This window comes from Miniopterus schreibersii (genome assembly GCF_964146895.1).
Source record: "Miniopterus schreibersii genome assembly, chromosome: 4".
Taxonomy (NCBI): domain Eukaryota; kingdom Metazoa; phylum Chordata; class Mammalia; order Chiroptera; family Miniopteridae; genus Miniopterus; species Miniopterus schreibersii.
This window is the reverse complement of record NC_138105.1, coordinates 25,677,370-25,695,077: the sequence shown is the minus strand read 5'-3', so window position 1 is coordinate 25,695,077 and position 17,708 is coordinate 25,677,370. Positions and strand designations below refer to the sequence as shown.

General features: G+C 42.1%; 1 protein-coding gene across 6 annotated transcripts in view; it reads left to right on the top strand.

The window, feature by feature from the left end:
* The window catches only part of CDC42SE2 (CDC42 small effector 2), a 93,698-nt gene extending 83,340 nt beyond the window's left edge, over nt 1–10,358 (top strand). For 3 of the 6 annotated variants that reach the window (XM_081135090.1, XM_081135092.1, XM_081135091.1), the window contains 3 exons: nt 3,762–3,863; nt 6,963–7,077; nt 7,892–10,358. In XM_081135090.1, the coding sequence (XP_080991216.1) occupies nt 3,762–3,863; nt 6,963–7,061 (201 nt within the window). In that variant the 3' untranslated portion in view covers nt 7,062–7,077; nt 7,892–10,358. The remainder of the gene's footprint in view (nt 1–3,761; nt 3,864–6,962; nt 7,078–7,891) is intronic. The other 3 variants (XM_081135089.1, XM_081135087.1, XM_081135088.1) reach the window with 1 other exon arrangement.
* Nucleotides 10,359–17,708: the final 7,350 nt, after the last annotated feature.

Sequence of the window (17,708 nt, the reverse complement as noted above, 5' to 3'; positions counted from 1 at the left end):
GACAAATCTATCACCCCCCTGGAGTTTTTGGGCATCTTTGTAATCCTTCTCTTCCTCACCCCCGTACACTCCCCCAGGCAGCCCCCCCCATGTGCTTTCTGTCACCATATACTAGTTTGCACTTTCTATAAACGAGCTCTTTGTGCCGTTTCACTCAGCATAATTGAGATTCATCATGTTGTAGTCAATATATCAGTTCATTTATTTTTACTGTGGTATTATTGCCATGTCCCAGAGTAAATTTAACATAGTTCCTTATTACCATCTAACATCCAGTTTTTAAATTTCCCCATTGTCCTATAAGTGTGCTTTTATAGTTGGCTTGTTCGCATGAGGATGCAGACATGTTCACTCAGTGGCACTTACCTTTTTAATTCCTCCCCTTGCATCTACTCTAAGTTATTGGTTCATTATCTTTAATAATGATCTTACTGTGATGGCAAGTAATTATGTAGAAATCTCATGGGAAAAGACATTTTCCCTCCCCTCCCCCCATCTTTACACAATATTTTAAGGATGGCAAGAATTAGACAGTTGACATTCTTAATAAAGTTCCTTATAAAGAAAGTATGTTTCCAGGAAAATCAGTGACGCTGCTCCTGATGACAGTTAGCACAGATTGCAGCCGAGCGCGCCACTTCCTGTTTTTCTCTGCAGAGGCTGCTCTGGAATTCCCCTCGTTTGCCCATGATTTAAATCTTGTCTCTCTCACCCTAACACAGCACACCAAGAAAGTGCTCCATTCTCTAAATGCCTACGTGTGCCTGGGAAATAGCACATTTTTTAACTTTAAAATATTTACTTACATTCAGCATCTAGGCTTTTGGTTCATTGAGAATGTCTTAGGGACACCTCGGCCTTTCAGCCTTTTCTGTCACCTTATAATGCTGATAATCCTTTATTTTTCTTTACCTTCTGTCTCTCCTTTTACTCGATCTACCTCATTAGAAATTAAGCATAATCAAATCTTTCTCATCTTCAAGGGAAAAAATTCAGTCTGACCATCTGACCTAATTTCCTCTCCTCCCTTCACTCTTGCCGTCTTCCTCTCCGCCCAGGTCAGACTTTCCTTCAGCGGTCTGCTTGGCCTCTCCGTTTCCCCCCTCCTGGACACTCCGAGGTGCTCGCTTTGTGCGGCCACGTCCGGCGCACCTGTCTCCGTCTGCTGGTGCCCTCACCAGCTTTCAGCTGTGTTGCCTTCTCACTCTTAATACTTTCAAGAAGACACCTGTTGTTCCTCCTAACTTCAGGATGTTTCTTTTTGACCTTCTGTGATGGTTTATTTTCCTCCACCCAACCTTAAGTGGGTTCCTCTGTGCACTTCCTAGGAAGTCTCAATGTGCAGCTTTTTATGATGCTGGTGACTTGATTTCTTATCTCCACGTTCGCCTTTCAGAACTGTTTCCATATATCCACTGTCCCTCTGGATAAATTCACTTGGATGGCTCCCTGGTCCCTAAAACTCAGTGTGTCTTAGACTGAGTCTTTCCTCTTCCTAGAGCCTGGTCCTCCTGCTGGATGACCTAACCCAAGGAACTGCACATGTTGCTCGGATCTGAAACCTGCATCTCCCTTAACTTTTGCCTCTCGTTCAGGCCCCAAATCCAGCCCAAAGCAAGTACTGTTGATTTTACCTGCTGAACACTTCTTGAATCTATCCACCTCTTTCCATCTCTGCTATTAGTTGAATCTAATTTCTTTTCACCAACGTTATAACTTAGTTTGGCCCCTCCAGCCTGCTTTCCACCTGCAGCTGTCATGGAGTAGTTTTTTTAAAAATAAAAAATGTTTTTAACTGATTTCAGAGAGGGAGGGAGGGAGGGGGAGAGAGAGAGAAAGAGAGAGAAAGATAGTCTGCCTCCCTCCTGCATGCCCCCTACTGGGGATCAAACTTAAAACCTGGGCATGTGCCCTGACCAGGAATTGAACCAGTGACCTGGTTCATGAGACGATGCTGAACCAACTGAGTCACGCCGGCTGGGCGAGCCTTTTAAAACCAATGTGATTGTTTCCCTGCTTTAAGAGCTGTGCTCCTTCTAGCCTTCAGGAAGGAAGGACTGAAAGCTCTACTTTTAACATTAAAATCGAGGTGAGATTAGAGAAGGCATGAAGAAACCTTCCAATATGAAAGGAAAAGTTTGACTCCCAACTCAGTAAAGATCAAGTTTAAAAATACTGTTTTCAGTTTTATAAATTAATTACCTAATAATCATTATGATATAAGTTGAATCTTCTGTCCTTTGCTTTTCAGTGTGAGAGTCAGTCTCTTGAAAAATCAGTTTAGTCCTCTGCTTTTGAACATCCTCAGTATTGAGAATGTGTGTTATTGTATTTGTGAGTGTATATTAATACTCCTCTTTCACAAGCATATTGATTCACAATCGAATCCATTCATTCTTTCAAGAAACATTTCAGGGTAGGATGGGTGGTGGCCTGAATGCACCATGGTGACTGCTCTCCCAGTACCTTCCTGCAGTGACTCAACAGAATAAATCACTTAACATGGAGATGTGGGCCAAGTGTGGCCTCTGCTAAGCTCCAGACACCCTTCCGGAGGAAGCAATGCCTCTGTGTGTTCACAGAACAAGGATGATCAGAATCCTAGTGGCCTGGAAGTAGATCTTACCCTGAGAAGGCCTCGGGCTGAGCCAGGCGGCCCCCTGCATACTGGGAAGCTTTGGGAAAGGTGCAGCCTGGCAGACACCATCTTGCAATTCTGATCTGCAGCAACAAAAGCTAGAGGACGAACAGAATGATCCACACTGGCTCCTAAAACTAATGCGTGAACTTTCCTGCTTTTGTAACTTTGTAGAAAATCACATGCAAATCTTGAGAAGCTGTCACCTGGGTCTGTCATGATACCTTTTTAGGATTTATCAGATCATACCAGCATTTCAGGAGATAGACATAAAATATTATGTTCAAAGGCAGACTTATCCAACAAGTTCAAACATAACTTGCTTTAGTTTTGAAGCAGACTGCAATTTCAGGAGGGTACTGTTGAAAGGGAAGTAAACGGGTGAGCGGAGCTGGGATTAGACCACTAAGCCAGCACACCGGCCCCTCCCAGTTAGATCCCAGTATCTACAGTCATGGAAAACTTGGGGCTGTTTTAACATCACTGAAAAGTTGTGCTCAGAATGAGTATGGTGCGGAATGCTGTATTTAAATAACAGTGTATTTGCTAACATTAATGGTCACTGATGATAATTTTATATTTCTCTTTTTTTAAAGAGTAAAACTTAAATGGTTACTTATATAGTGATGGCCAAAGCTAGACCAAATCATCTATTTTAAGTTCTAAATAACAACCTAATTATTTTGCTTTACCCATCATTTTTTGTGCATATATTGTCTTGGAAATTTTATCACAACTTGTAGGAGACCAAGATTCAGGTAGTTTTGTGTCCTGGGCAAATTTTTTTTTATCCTCACTAGAGGACATTTAAAAAAAATTTGATTTTAGAGAGAGAAAGGGACATGGAAGAAGAGAGAGACAGACATCCATGTGAGAAACATCAGTGGTTTCCTCCCATATGCACGAAGGATTGAACCTGCAACCTGGGCATGTACCCTGACCAGGAATTGAACCCGTGACCTTTAGGCGTATGGGATGATGCTCCAACCAATGGAGCCACACCAGCCAGGCCTCCTGGGCAAATTTATTATATTATTAAGCAAAGTCCATAATATATACATCCATCAGAATAAGTGTTTTGTTAATTAGATCATTTTCTCAACATATTGTTCTCATATTTCAGAAAAGGCGTCGTCGGATTGACCGAAGTATGATTGGAGAGCCAACAAACTTTGTACACACAGCTCATGTTGGATCAGGAGACCTGTTCAGTGGAATGAATTCAGTAAGTATATTGGTGGGACATGCCGATGAGGCCTTGAGGCGCAGGTGTATATGTTTTTAATGTTACACTACGCTAGATGCCTTTGTAGACATCAAACATACATACATAATGTCAACATAGAGAATAAAGTGACCAGTGAAAAAGTAATCTCTCATCTAGTTTGTCAAGTTACCTACTTGTTTCTATTTCAGTACTAAACTCTTAATAGCTACCTTTCTCCTGAATACATACTTACCATTTTTTTAATCCTCACCCAAGGATATTTTTTCCATTGATTTTTAGAGTGGAAGGGAGGGAGGGGGAGAGAGACATCAATTGGTTGCTTCCTGCATGAGCCCCAACTGGCGCCAGAGATCGAACTTGCAACCGAGGTACGTGCCCTGGACTAGGAATTGAACCCAAGACCCTTTGTTCCGCAGGCTGACGCGCCAACCACTGAGCCAGACTTGACAGGGCTGAATATATACTTTAAAGGATTTGGCAGTAAGTTGGGAAGAATCAGAAGTAAAAAAGATCTATTGGCTGTCTTTTATAGAGATTTCAGCGAATTTCAGAATAGACTTTAATTATCTGAACTCTCTTACTCCTTAATTTTATCTAAGAGAAAAACAGTGCAAGATACTAGATGCACCACCAACTGAGGGATTTTTAAAGAATCAGGGCTCTGCCTCACTCTTGCCCTGAAACAAGCCATTGTCGAGAGCCTCTTTCCGGTATCTACAGTAAACAGATGTCTAAATGATCCCTAAAGCATTTAGACCCGGAAAGTCATAGGCTTTTATAAACACAAAATTATGATCAGTTGTATATATTCACTCACTGGACAGCGTTAACAAAAGACTTAACAAGAGAACAAACTTTAAAAATAGGTAGGTCAGTATCCTGGATACAGCAAACAGGCCTGTCAGTTCAGTTACTAGGTAAGCAAAGGAATGACATTTGTATCTTCTGTGAAAGGAAACAGCTTGTTTTTAAATCAGTGGGAAAAGTGCTGTTTCACTCAGCTGCCGTTCGTGGCTGTGGAAGAAGTCAGGCTGCTGTCCAAGTAACGCAGGGGCTTTGCTTCTCAGATCAGCATGTGTTACCGAGAAAGACTAAATGGGAACCTGCGACTTGTTAATACGGTTATTCTAATACAGAGAAGTAGAACGCATGGTTTCAAACTTACTATATGTGATGAATTTTAATATCTTATCAACAAATGTCTTCCCCACTTCAGGTTTTTAAAAACTCTGTATAGGACAAATGAAATGTTTAGTTCATGGTATTAACTTCTAAAATCTTGTTTATGCACAGTTCAGAGTTTCCTTTAAGATTCCCATCTGGCATTGTCTCCGCAAGCCTGTCATAGGTGTGTGTAGCTCTGTCACTTGCTGTCCGTGCAGCGCATCCCCATCTGTCTCTTCAGCTGAGTGCAGGGTCAGCGGGGCTGAGGGAGGGTCTACCCTGCAGTCTCGGGCAGCCTTCTGCTTACAGAAGTGGAATTTTTATGAAGTATTTTAGCCCTTTAGAACTTAATAAGCCTTTCTTAGTCATTGCTTATATTAGCGTGTTGCCGCTTCTAAAGCCATATGCAGCCCCCTGCGGCCCCCCAGCTCCAAGTTCTGTAGGCTGGGTGTTGTGAAATCCCTTTCCTGAACTATCATTGATAGTTCTAACTTGTAGAAGCCAGATTCCGTGAGAAAATTCTGTTCTCCTGTGCAATAATAGTGCAACTAAGACAGAACCACAAATAGACATGCTGTTTATCCAAGGAAATATTTTCTCTTAAGTTTGTCCATCCTAAGACCTGAGCAGCTGGAATTAGGACCATGGCTTGATGCATGTGAAGAGGCCACACTGGATCATTGGTCAAGTGACTTGTAGTTTCTCTTCCCCTTTTCTTCCCGAGACTGTCTTTCATACTAACTTCTTGCTAGAAAAGGTTTCTGTGACCCTTTTTATAGTATCGCCCTATTGTGTTAAAATATTTTATGTCCAGAGTCACCCAAACAGAATCAGTCCCCATCCTTTAGTTTGAAATTGAATTCACTTTTGGAGGAAAAAGAATCTCCATGGAATCATGTAAAATGATAGACTGTTTTTAAGTAAGCCTGGAACACCTATGAGCTACCTTGTAGCGGGTGTGCTGGCTCTTCAGGGTTAGGCCAGCACCTCAGGGCTCCCTCCTCTAGCACACTGGCTTGAGTCTCCCATCCTCACTGCTCCTGACTGACAGTAGTAAGATTGGACTAATGACACACTAAGAGCACCGCACAACTTGCAAATAACTTTGTGCTTTTGTTTCAGCAAAGAGAGAAAATATCCCAGTATTTATGTCTCACAATCTATCAGGAATAGCACAGTAATGCAGTTAGCAGAGATGATCATATTAACCATTTTACCAGTAAGAGGCCTGATATTCTGAGAGGGTAACTAGTTTATCAGAGTTACAATAATAATAAGTAATTCTGGACTCGAGCCCAAGGCTTTGGATTCTCAGTGTCTTTCTAGTTTATTAGATTATATTAAGACTGTATCAGGTGTGTAAATTTTACCACATAGACTTACAATTTAGTGGTCCAATTTTATTTTTGTTTCTGAAAAATTCTAAGTAATTGAGGTGATCATATATGTGAGATGTATGTAAACTAAGATATCTAAGGTTGAAGAACTGAAAGCTGAGTTGATTTGTATCCTTTTAAAAATTTTTTTACTTTAGAGGGGGAGAGAGAAACATCAATGTGAGGGGGAAGCATCAATTGGTTGCCTCGCGTACTCACCCCAACTGGGGATTGAACCTGCAAACTGGGTATGTGCTCAGCCAAGCCACACTGACCAGGGCTGATTTATATTCTTTTTACTTCTTTTGAAATGTTACCAAGTGCCTTGTGAATTACGAAAATGATTTTTATTTTTTGTAGAGGAGTTGTAGCAAAAAAATGTTTTAATTACTAGCCTCAATATCTGCACCCTTACAATCAGAAAAATTTTATCTTTAAAAATCGATTATAGATTTTTTCTATAGAATAGTACCCTTCTGAAAAAAGTAACCAAAATGTTGAGACAAGAATCACTTAGTTGTGTTGGCCTTACTTCCTGACTTTTGTCCTGTTTTAGGTTAGCTCCATTCAGAACCAAATGCAGTCCAAAGGAGGCTACGGGGGTGGAATGTCTGCTAGTGTGCAGATGCAGCTTGTGGACACGAAGGCAGGATAGCCCCATCCCTTCTCCAGTGAGTACCCCAGGCTCAGACATGGCCAGCTGACAACGTAGACGGCCTTAATTAGGTATTGGGGTTAAGAGATATATATAGTTGACCCTTGAACAACACGGGTTTGAACTGCACAGGTCCACTTGTACGTGGATTTTTTTCCCAGCAAATACTGTAAATGTATTTTTTCCTCCCTATGACTTAACATTTTCTCTCGCTAACTTGAAGAATACAGTAATACAAAATGTGTGTCAATCGACTTACTGGTAAGGCTTCTGGTCAACGGTAGGCTATTAGTATTTAAGTTTGAGGGAAAGTCAAAGTTATACACAGATTTTCAGTGGTGTGGGGAGGGGGGTGTCAGTGCCCCAACCCCCATGTTGTTCAAGGGTCAACTGTATTTTGGTTTTCTTTTTTTAAAAAAATTGGGAACAAAAGGCAGAACTATTTTACTTGGCTAAATGTTAAGTGATGGTCATAGGCATTGCCGCAGTTTGAATATTAGTTTTAGGTTGCTCTTTCCCTCATGAAGAACTTTAAATGCATTAAAACATCTGATTGGGAGGCTTTGAGATTTGGGTGACAGGACAAAACTCACGTGTCCTTTAAACAATGAATATTGATGCACACAATCCTACATGTAGTGAAGTAATTTTATATTTAACACTGTGCTGTTGATGAATCTTTTATCAACTTTTAAAAAGGATGAACCCCTAAAAGTGTAAAAATAATTTGGATTTTTCGTTTGGTTTTATAGGTCATTGTGAATTTCTGTTTTCTCTATTATTCTTGAATTATTGTGTGATTGCTTTTCTTTTCTTTTCAATAACAAAAGAGAAGTGTGATGGTGTCTTGTCCATCCTGTTGTGACCCTCCAGTGAGACGTACTGTTCTGCCAAGAAGCTACTGTCGGACGAACCCTGCATCTCCTTCAGCTGGCTGCATGCCTTTCACTCCTGGACAGAGTTCTTAGATTGTGGCTATAATTTTAATTTGTATCAACATGGATCTGACTTTAGCATGATCTTTTCTGTGAATGCTAGCACTATTTTGCATTTTTTTATTTTAAACATTTCTCTTTCTACCTGCCTTATGATTTTATTGGTAAGCAAGGACCTGCTATTATGTCACCATTTATGTATATTTTGGAAGGTATGAGACCCACAAGCACAATGATCATTTTTCTTCACTTGAAATGTCAGCAGACTAGACATCTGCATGCTTTATGAGGCTGCTGTGTGGAGCCCGTGGGCTGGTGATGCTGCTGCTATTAGAGAAAGGTTAGTTGTGGTGCCAAGTCACACCCGTGTCACACAAAAAGGTAACTTGTAGCTTATTAGAAATACAACTTTTTGGTCTATTTAGTGAGAATTATAGTACAAGGCAAGTTTGCATTCATAAGGCCTTCATTCTGTTGTAAATGTTCAGTGTATTTATTGAGAGCAAGGACCTCTGAGTGTAAGCGGGGCGGCCATGCATCTGCGTGTGTTGTTAACACCCTCCATCCAGCTCTGAGCAGCAGCGGCTCGTTTCTCTGCACTCGTTCTGTCATCCGTCACTTGCTTTGATTTTATGTTTCATGTTATGGTGTCTGGTAGCAGTTTGTTGAACTTCTGGCCTCTCCTACTAACTGAAGACTCAGTGGCCTTTCCACACTCCACGTATTTGGGGCAGTGGAAGTTGCCAGAGCAGCGTGCTGACCTGGCTGAATCATTGCCACTGAAAACCACCTGTCTGATGACTTTATGGAATTGGTGAGAAAACCTTTGCTTTGGTTCCAAATATGTTTATTCCACAAACTACTTCAGCTGTATCTGTAAATGCTTCTCCTTCCCCATAAGGGTATAACATTTAGCCAGTGAGTGGTTTGCATCTTTGTTAGAACTGGACACAGGATTTACATTTTAACTACATGTGGTCAGATTAACATTTCATGCAGTGAATGGGGCTTCATTGAAAGCTCAGAGCGCTGAGGAATTAGGCAATTGGAACAGTGGTCATCTTCCCGTCTGGCTTTTTTAACCCCTTTCCCTTCACCGTAGTCCTCAGTCCTTGCGAAAAGGTAACTGAATAAGTATTAGGTTTGTGGAAGCAAAATACGAAAGCGTTTCTTCCCATTCCTCTGGAATTTCGCTTATGCAGTACTTGGGGCACCAGATTACTCAGTCCTTGTGCTTCTAGTTTTGAGCCTTCGGAGGTGTCAGTCTCCAGCAGAGAGAGAATCTGTCAAGGAAAAGCATTTGTTTAATAACTTCTAAACTATAATTCATCTGGTGTCACTAATGCAGTGTGTGGATATTGCATCCTGGAATCTACCAGAGCCTGCAGGGACACTGCCCTGTGCCAGCTCTTAAGACTAAGACGGACTGGCTTTCCTGAAATCGTCAGCACTGGTGCCATTTAGTCCACTTCTGCCTTGACTTTAGAAATTAGTACACTTTTTATACTTGTCCTGGAACAGTAGTACAGGGAGCCACAGCCCCTTTCCCTGACTCATGATTTGAGTTTCCAATTGCTATCTTTTCTGCTTCTCCAAGGACCAAAATACTCCATGTGCTATGGAGCGAGTCTCCGTGGAAAGCCGCAGGCTGTGCAGCGCCACAGGTAGTGCCCACACTGTGTATAAGGGCACAGGCTAAGGAAGGTGCCAGTGAAATCACGAATTACCACAAATTCTAAGTTAGGAACCTGGAACACAAATCCTTTAGGAAGGCTTGAAGGTATTTGGGAGTGCGGAGGAGGCAGCTTCCCCACATTCATAGGTGGGATTATAAATCTTGGGAGGTCATTTGGTCCCCTTAGCAATGGATTGCATTTTAAAATTGAAGCTAATTAAATAGGATAGACTGTTAATACTGTTGAAATACATCCTCATAACTGTTATGCAAGGGAAACTGGGTGAAGGTTTAACTAATGACATGGATTCTATTAGCAGTGACCTGCATTCTGTAAAACAGGTGCTTTCCCGTGATCCAGGCACCAAGCATAGAGTGGAAGTGTTAACTCTGGTGTCAGGATCAGCATTTCTGATGCAGCATTATCCCTGGGCCTTTAAAGATACTGAGAGTATATTAGCTTTCTCTTTGTTACTAAATTATAGCGGTTTCATTATAGCGAGCAAGTTTGCCTTGATTTTGTTTAAAATGACTTCTGCTCAGCACCCAAAAGATAAAATTGACATATTTTTATAATATAAGCATACTTTGTTTTGTACATTGTGTTCATTCTTGAATAAAGTGAGTTCAGTGTTGGCTTGTAGATATTAAAAAGAAAGTATTGATTCAATAAATGTTTTCTTTCAATCCTGGTTTGGATTTTCCGTTATTTCAAGGAATTATTTACCATTCTTATATTCTCAGTTAAGACTACTGTTGTGCAATAATTTACCACTTTTAAACTTCACCTTTTAATTTAACAAATGCCTAGTCAGAATGAACCTTAAATATTTGGAAACAGGACTTGTTAAATACCCCTTTTCTCCAAATTTTCATTGCCCAGCAACATCACAAATGATTTTCAAATACCTATTCAACTTCCCATGCTGAAGCATTTTGTTCTCACAGTGTATGTAGGAGTTAAAGAATTTTGTTTCTTAGCCATAGTAGCCACATTTCAAATGCTTAATTGCTCTATGTAGCTATCAGCTGCCATTTTAGACAGTTATGGAACAGTTACATTATCACCAAGTTTGGGCAGGTTTGAGGTCCCCAGGGAATGTCTGTCAGTGTATGGAGATGTTTTAGGTCGTTACAACTTGAAGGGGTGCTGCCGCCTGGTGGGGGTAGAAACCAGGGAGGTTGCTCAGTACCTGTGGTGCACAGGACAACCTCACAATAAAAGTCTGTCCTGCCCCAAATGTCATAGTGGCCACAGCTGAGAATACCTGGATCTAGAACAAAGAAGATCTGTATACTCACCAAATACATCCTGAGACCAGGTCAGGTAGGTTGGACTGTATCATGAGAACTGCCACCCAGTGTTCTAAACCAGAAGAACATGAGAAAATGATGAGAAAAGAGTGTTTCAAAAAGTTTGATAATCTTTGTCCTCATTTTATGGCCAAAGACTCAAAGGAAACTGGGTTAAGATGACGTTCCTTGTAAGACTGAACACTGACGGTGCAGTAAGACCTCCCAGTTAAGCAGGAAAGGAAGTCCCTGAAGAAACTCACTTTTGCGTATCAGGAGCTCTGTGCTGGAAAACGTTGGGTACGTTTTCCAAGGACATGCATAAAATGTGGAAGGAAGGGCTCATCAGATAAGCGCAAAAGGTAGGACCAATCTATAAAAACAGTATTAGGGACATCCGGAATTGGCTAAAATTTGTGAAAATGAAAAAACCTACAAAATTGATACAGACAAGAAGGAAATTATACCCTCTCCTTAAAATAGGCTTTCAGCAGACTGGAAAGAAAACAACTGAAATTTTACCTTCAATTTATTGTCTCTATCCAGAAAGGTTCAGCAAGAGCACTTAAACCATTAAGTGACTTACTAATCTGACTTTCTAAATTTGGGCACCATAAATTTTAGTTTTAATGGTGTTTCCAAGACAGTGCAGTTGTGTTTTTTAAGTGCTTCCTACCAGGCATATGCAACCTCTGGCTCCTTTGGATCTTTACCCGCATTCTCTCCGCCTCATTGTCAGTTTTCTATCTGGCCTGCCTTTGACGCCTAGAAGAAGAAGAAAAAAAGTTACTTCCTGAGTAAGAAGATGCAAACGTGTGGCCTGGGACCTCACAGCAGTTGCGAGAGTGGTGACCTTGTCTTGCAGGAAGGATGACGCCAGTCTCTGGAAGGTAAGAGCAGGCCAGTTAAGATACTGTCTGATTCTAACCCCATCCTCTCACGGTAGGCCACGCTCCCGAGCCCACGGGAGCTTTCACAGCTCACTAACGTCCTGCGTTCGGGCAGGCGAATGCCCGACAGCCTGCCTGGCCCGGAAAGGCTTCCTAGGCGCAGGGTTTCACTTTGGCTCCTTGAAAGGAGTAGCAGGTGAGATACTAATGTAAAATCTTCAGAGCTTCACCCTTTTCTTAATGTTCTTCACTTCTCCCATCTAAACACATTCAACCCTTGTATGTCTGTAATATCAATCAATTTTGTCCCATAAACACTTTTCACAAATGTCTACAGGTTCTGCTTTAAAGTTTCGCTACTTGTAAAGTGTTTTAGTCTGGGCTGTTAGAACAAAATACCCCGGACTGGGCAGCTTATAAACAGAAAAGGTTATTTCTTGTGGTTTGGGGAGGCTGAAGTTCGACATCAGGATGCCAAGCATGGTCAGGAAAGGGCACAGACCGTATCTTCTGGAGGCAGAAGGGACTAGGGGTCCTTCTGGAGCCTCTTTTAAAGGGCACTAGTCTCACAAGAGTAACCCCTCATGACTAAGGCTTCCTGATACCATCGCCTTTGGGAATTAGGACTTCCACATGAATTCGGGGGGACAGAAACATTCAGACCACAGCATAAAGTTCAGGAAATGAGAGGTCGTCCCTTGTAGGAGCAGCCACATCCAGCTTGTGTGTGACAGAGCACCTGGGCCCACAGCCCAACAGGAACAGCCACCACCACAGCCCAGGAGCAGGCAGTCCTCTTCCCTCCTCCCTCCTGACATTCCTGAAGGAAACTGACATGAGCGAACATTCTAGAAAAACAACATTGGTGAGTCAGAGATGAGAAGGTAAAGGGAATGCAGGATTCCAGGGGTCCAACCTGCGACCAATAGGAATTTGCTAAAACTCATGGAAGTTTCTTTTACAAAAGGCAAGCAAGGAAAATGCTCTGAAAACAACAAGTAATGAGGTCTTCATTGTGTTTTGAAGTTTCAAAAAATTGTTTTTTAGTATTTATACTTCCACAGTCTTCAGTCGAACTCTGGGAAATCACGTTATGTCTCTGATTAGTCGTCCTGAGGATCCCCAGACTTCTTGGCAGCAGCGGTGAGGTCTAGAATGTAACGGAGCCCTCCCCTCAGACTCTGAAAGTACTTTGAACTGGTGGTGTACCTACAGCCAGACTCAAAGACGTGAGACTGCAAAAGATGATCAGACTAGCAAGGAATCAAACTTTCCACAAATCTGCCTGAAACACTTCCTTCAGTCTGCTTTGTAAGAAAAAGTACACTGGTCGTGTAACTCAAAGAAACCTCGGGATTTCTAGGCCTGAAGCAGAACTAGAAAGCAGTCTACCCAAATTAGAGCAAACGAGAAGAACTTAAGTGGTTACAAAAAGCATAATTAAAGGGATGTCATTTAATACCTGGAAGAGTCATGCATTCAAATTTTTAGGTACTGGGGTTACAGCAGCGAGCAAAGTTCCTCTGTCCTCCAAGGAGCTGTCATCCTAGGAGTGGTGTGGGTGCAGAGACAGGAAGCCAAATGAGTAGAGAAAAGGTTAGAAAGTGATGAGTGCCCTGGGCAAACAGTGGGGATATGGGACAGGTCATAGTCACAGGACAATGTAAACTTTAGAAAAGCTGACAAAACCCAGATGTGAGACTGCAGAAAAGAAATGGAGGTAAGTGCTAATCTCTGCGTACAGACTGGGAGTTCATAAAGCACTGTCTGTTATAAAAATAACGGAAATGGAAATGTAAAAATTTAACCCTAACTGCTTCGAAGGAAAGACAAGTCTATTGGAAGCTTCATCTTTCATGGTATAAAATCATTTGTACAATTCAAAGTTGGTAGATCAAGAAATGAAAGTATGCCTATATTATTTAAAGTTAAGGAGGTAACCCTCAGAGAATTCAAATGCAAATAACTGAGTAGTGATCCTTAGAAGTAGGGATGGAGTGTGAGAAGTGGGTAAGAGACATTTTTCATGTGATGCCAGTCTATCCTGTTTGGATTTCATAATAGTAACATAAAACAGTAGCACTTTAAACAAAAAATATTAGGTGACATCAGCAGGGTAACTAGGAAGCTCCAGGCCCTTGTTTCCCACAGAAGCGGCCAATTAACAGTACATGGACCAAAAAGCTTTGTGAGAACTCTAGAAACCAGTCAAGGCGCTGCAGGAACCAAGCGAACGCATCAAAGACAAAGCCACCCTCCGATGGCCGGCAGAGTGGTTCGCCTTGCCGGCCTCACCAGGGCCGGGACCCAGAATGCCTGGAAGCACCGCGAGCAGCACCTACCCTGACGTTGAAGCCACCGGCGCTGGCTGCCTTCGGGGAAGGCAGAAGCCAGGACGAGGTTCAGGCTCTGCTCGGAGCAGCGAGTCCGCACAGGATTCAGGAAGTGCTGCCATCCTGAGCCCGCGACCCGATGCCTGTCCCTTGCATGCGCCTCCTGGAATAGAAAGAGCTCTTTGATCCATATTATTACTTTGCCATGAGCTCAAATAGGATTTGGTGATGATAGAAAATAACTACTTAGAAAGCTTGTTAGCAACTTAGCATGATGAAGGCCCAGTGTTATAGTGAAGGAAGCGCTTGACAAGCTGGAGTTAACCCGCGGTCGTTACCCTGAGCAGCTTTGCCCTCGGTGCAGTCTCAGTGCTGACTAGCACTTTGATCTCCAGGGCCCCAGGGACTTCATGGGTGACACACAGGAGATCTGGAGTCTGGGTTTTTATTAGGTGTGTGCAACTGCCCTAAGTGTGCTGCTGGACTCACCAGCCCAAACCTTCCATTGCTGCCTATTGGCTTTCCCCTCCCTCTCCAGTGGCAGCTCGCCACAAATTATTTGTTAATCTTTCTTGGAGTGGTTTTTGGCGTTAGAAAAATTGTGGTAAAACACACAAGCATAATATTTACCATCTTAACCACCACATTCAAGTGTACATTTCATCAGTGTTACATTTACATTGTTGTGCAACCCATCTCCAGAAACTTTTCATCTTGCACAACTGAAACTAACTTATTAAACAATGCCCCATGCCCCCTCCTGCCCCCTCCAACTACTCCTTTCTATGACTAAGACTTCTCTAGATACCTCACAGTGATATCAGTATTTGTCTTACTGTTACCGACTTACTTCACTTAGCCACGTCCGTTCTCAGTATAAACAAACATGTAGAAGACATTGTGCTTGCTCAGTGAAGCCCTCAGAGATCCCAGAAGTGCTGGCCTGGCTCTGCCTCAAACTTCCTGCTTTTATAGTTTTCAGGTTCCTCCCCTCTCAGGTTGTCTCACAGTTACTACCATGAGTATGCTTCCCCCTAGTCTTCCACTCACCATTTAAAATTCTGACTTCCTGTGTGCTTTAACTTAGAAACAAAGTTCTGCGTCTCCTCAACAACTCAGGAATACAACTTTAGTGCATTTTCTATGTGGAATCAATTTTAGTTTTTGGAGCATCTTGATTATATTTCAGATAGTTGAGGTTGTCAGATAAATGACCACTAGATAAAGAAGGTTTTGGTCAGCCAAGACTATATGGGGCAAGACAATGAAATTCTAGAAAAAGGAGAGACTATGGAAGAATTAAGGTAGAAACTATAGGCGTCAAGAGGGAACAGAAAGAGCGTGACAAGGAAGAAAAAGCACGTGACCTCTGCGGTAATACAGGCTACAATGACTCCGCACTTTCTAGGCGCTGGGCGTTTGCCCAAGGATTCCACGCACGCGCACACACTCCATCCCTGCAGCAACGGTAAATATGAGGTGGGTTCTTGCTGTTACCCTGTCTTGGGGATGAGAGAACTAAGGCACAGGGAATATACACAACTTCCCCACAGGTCATATAGCTAATAAATAGTTACCTACTGCTGGGAATTCCCACAAACCCAAGCTCCAAACAGCACAACTTCAGTAAGAGTCTGGGTCTCACAAGGCTGCAGTCAGGTGTCTGCTGGGCTGGTCTCCGGAGGCTTAACTACAGAAGCAGCTCACGCAGGTTGTGGGCAGAATCCACTTCCTTGTAGAACTGAGAACTGAGGGCTCCAGCTCCTTGCAGACTGTTGGCTGAAGAAATGTCTGCGCATCTGCACGTTCACTGCAGCATTATTCACAATCGCCAAGACTGGCAAAAGCCTAAGTGTCTGTCAACAGATTGAATGGGTAAAGAAAACGTGGCGCGCACACAGGATATGATTCAGCCCTAAAAACAAGGAAATGCTGCCACTGTGACAACATGGATGAACCTGGAGGACATTCTGCTCAGTGAAATTAGCCAGGCGCAAACACACACTGCATGGTGTCATTATATGTAGGATCCAGCGGCTGCCAGGGTGTGGGGGGGTGGGGAAAATGGGGAGATGTTGGTGGAAAGTAGAAAGACTGGGTGACGTGGAATAAGTTCTAGAGTGGTATTGTATGCCATGGTGACTATAGTTAATAATACCATGTTGTATACTTTAAATTTGCTAAGAGAGTTGATACTAAGTGTTCTCACCACACAAATTGTGACTGTGTGAGGTAATGGGTATGTTAATTAGCATAATTGTGGTCATTTCACAATGGATACATATATTAAATCATCACATTGTACAGCTGTACACTGCTATACAATGAATGTTTTTATTCCCTTCCCAATTTCCTATGTTGAAATCCTAATCGCAAAGGTATTAGGAGGTGGGGGCCTCTGGGAGATGATTAGGTCATAAGGGTGACCCCCTCATGAATGATATTAGTGCCCTTATAAAAGAGATGCTTTACTTCTGCTCTGTGAGTATATAGTGAGAATGCACCATCTAAGAACCATGAAACAGGTCCTCACCAGACACTGAGCCTGCCGGCTTCTTGATCTTGGACTTCCCGGCCTTCACGACTGCGACAAGTAAAGCGGCCCAAATGGACTAAGGCTGTACACCTTAAAAACATACAATTTTACTTGTCAAGTATACCTCAGTGATGCAGGAAAAGACAAAAGACACCAAACACTTAAGAAAAATCTTGTATGAAAAATATAAAAGCCCTTAAATTAAAAAAAACCCAACCAACAAAACCCAAAAAAACGGTGAGGGCAATAGAAAAATCTAAGTAAATGGAGAAATAACTGGGTTCACAGATAGAAAGACTAAATTTATGAAGATGTTAATTTCCTTCAAAGTTTTATAAAATTTCAATAAAATCTCATTCAAAATTACGTGTGAGAGTTGAGAAGCTGGTGGTAAATGCAATGCAATGGAAATGCATTTGGAAATGCAATGATACAAGAATAGGTAACATATTCTTGAAAAAGAACAGGGTCAGAGAACTTTCTCTACCAGGTATCAGTATGTATTATAATACAGAGTTAAGACAACGCGGCCTAGGGAATGGGAGAAAAAAATAGGCCGATGGAACAATACAGAGCCCAGAACAAACTCAAACATACACAGGCAGTTGATTTCCTGGAGAGATGGCACTGAAGGGCAGAACAAAGGACTGACCTTTTCAATAAATGGTACAGGGACAGCATGGAGGTGGGAGAAGGAAACCTGACCTCTACCTCACACTACACACAGTATCTATTCCAGAGATATTTTAGAGCTAAATTTAAAAGGCAAAACAAAAGTATTTCCAAGATAACAGAAATATTATTAATGAACTTGGAGTAGGGAAAGACTTCTTAAAGAGATCACAAAAAAGCACTAATCATACAGGAAAAGTGATCCATTTGCCTAGTTTAAAATTAAGAAGACACCATTAGGGGTATGACAGCGGGAGAAGAGTCAGAGTGGGAAAAGGCATCCAATAGGTGTCTCTGGCTAAGGAGTCATATC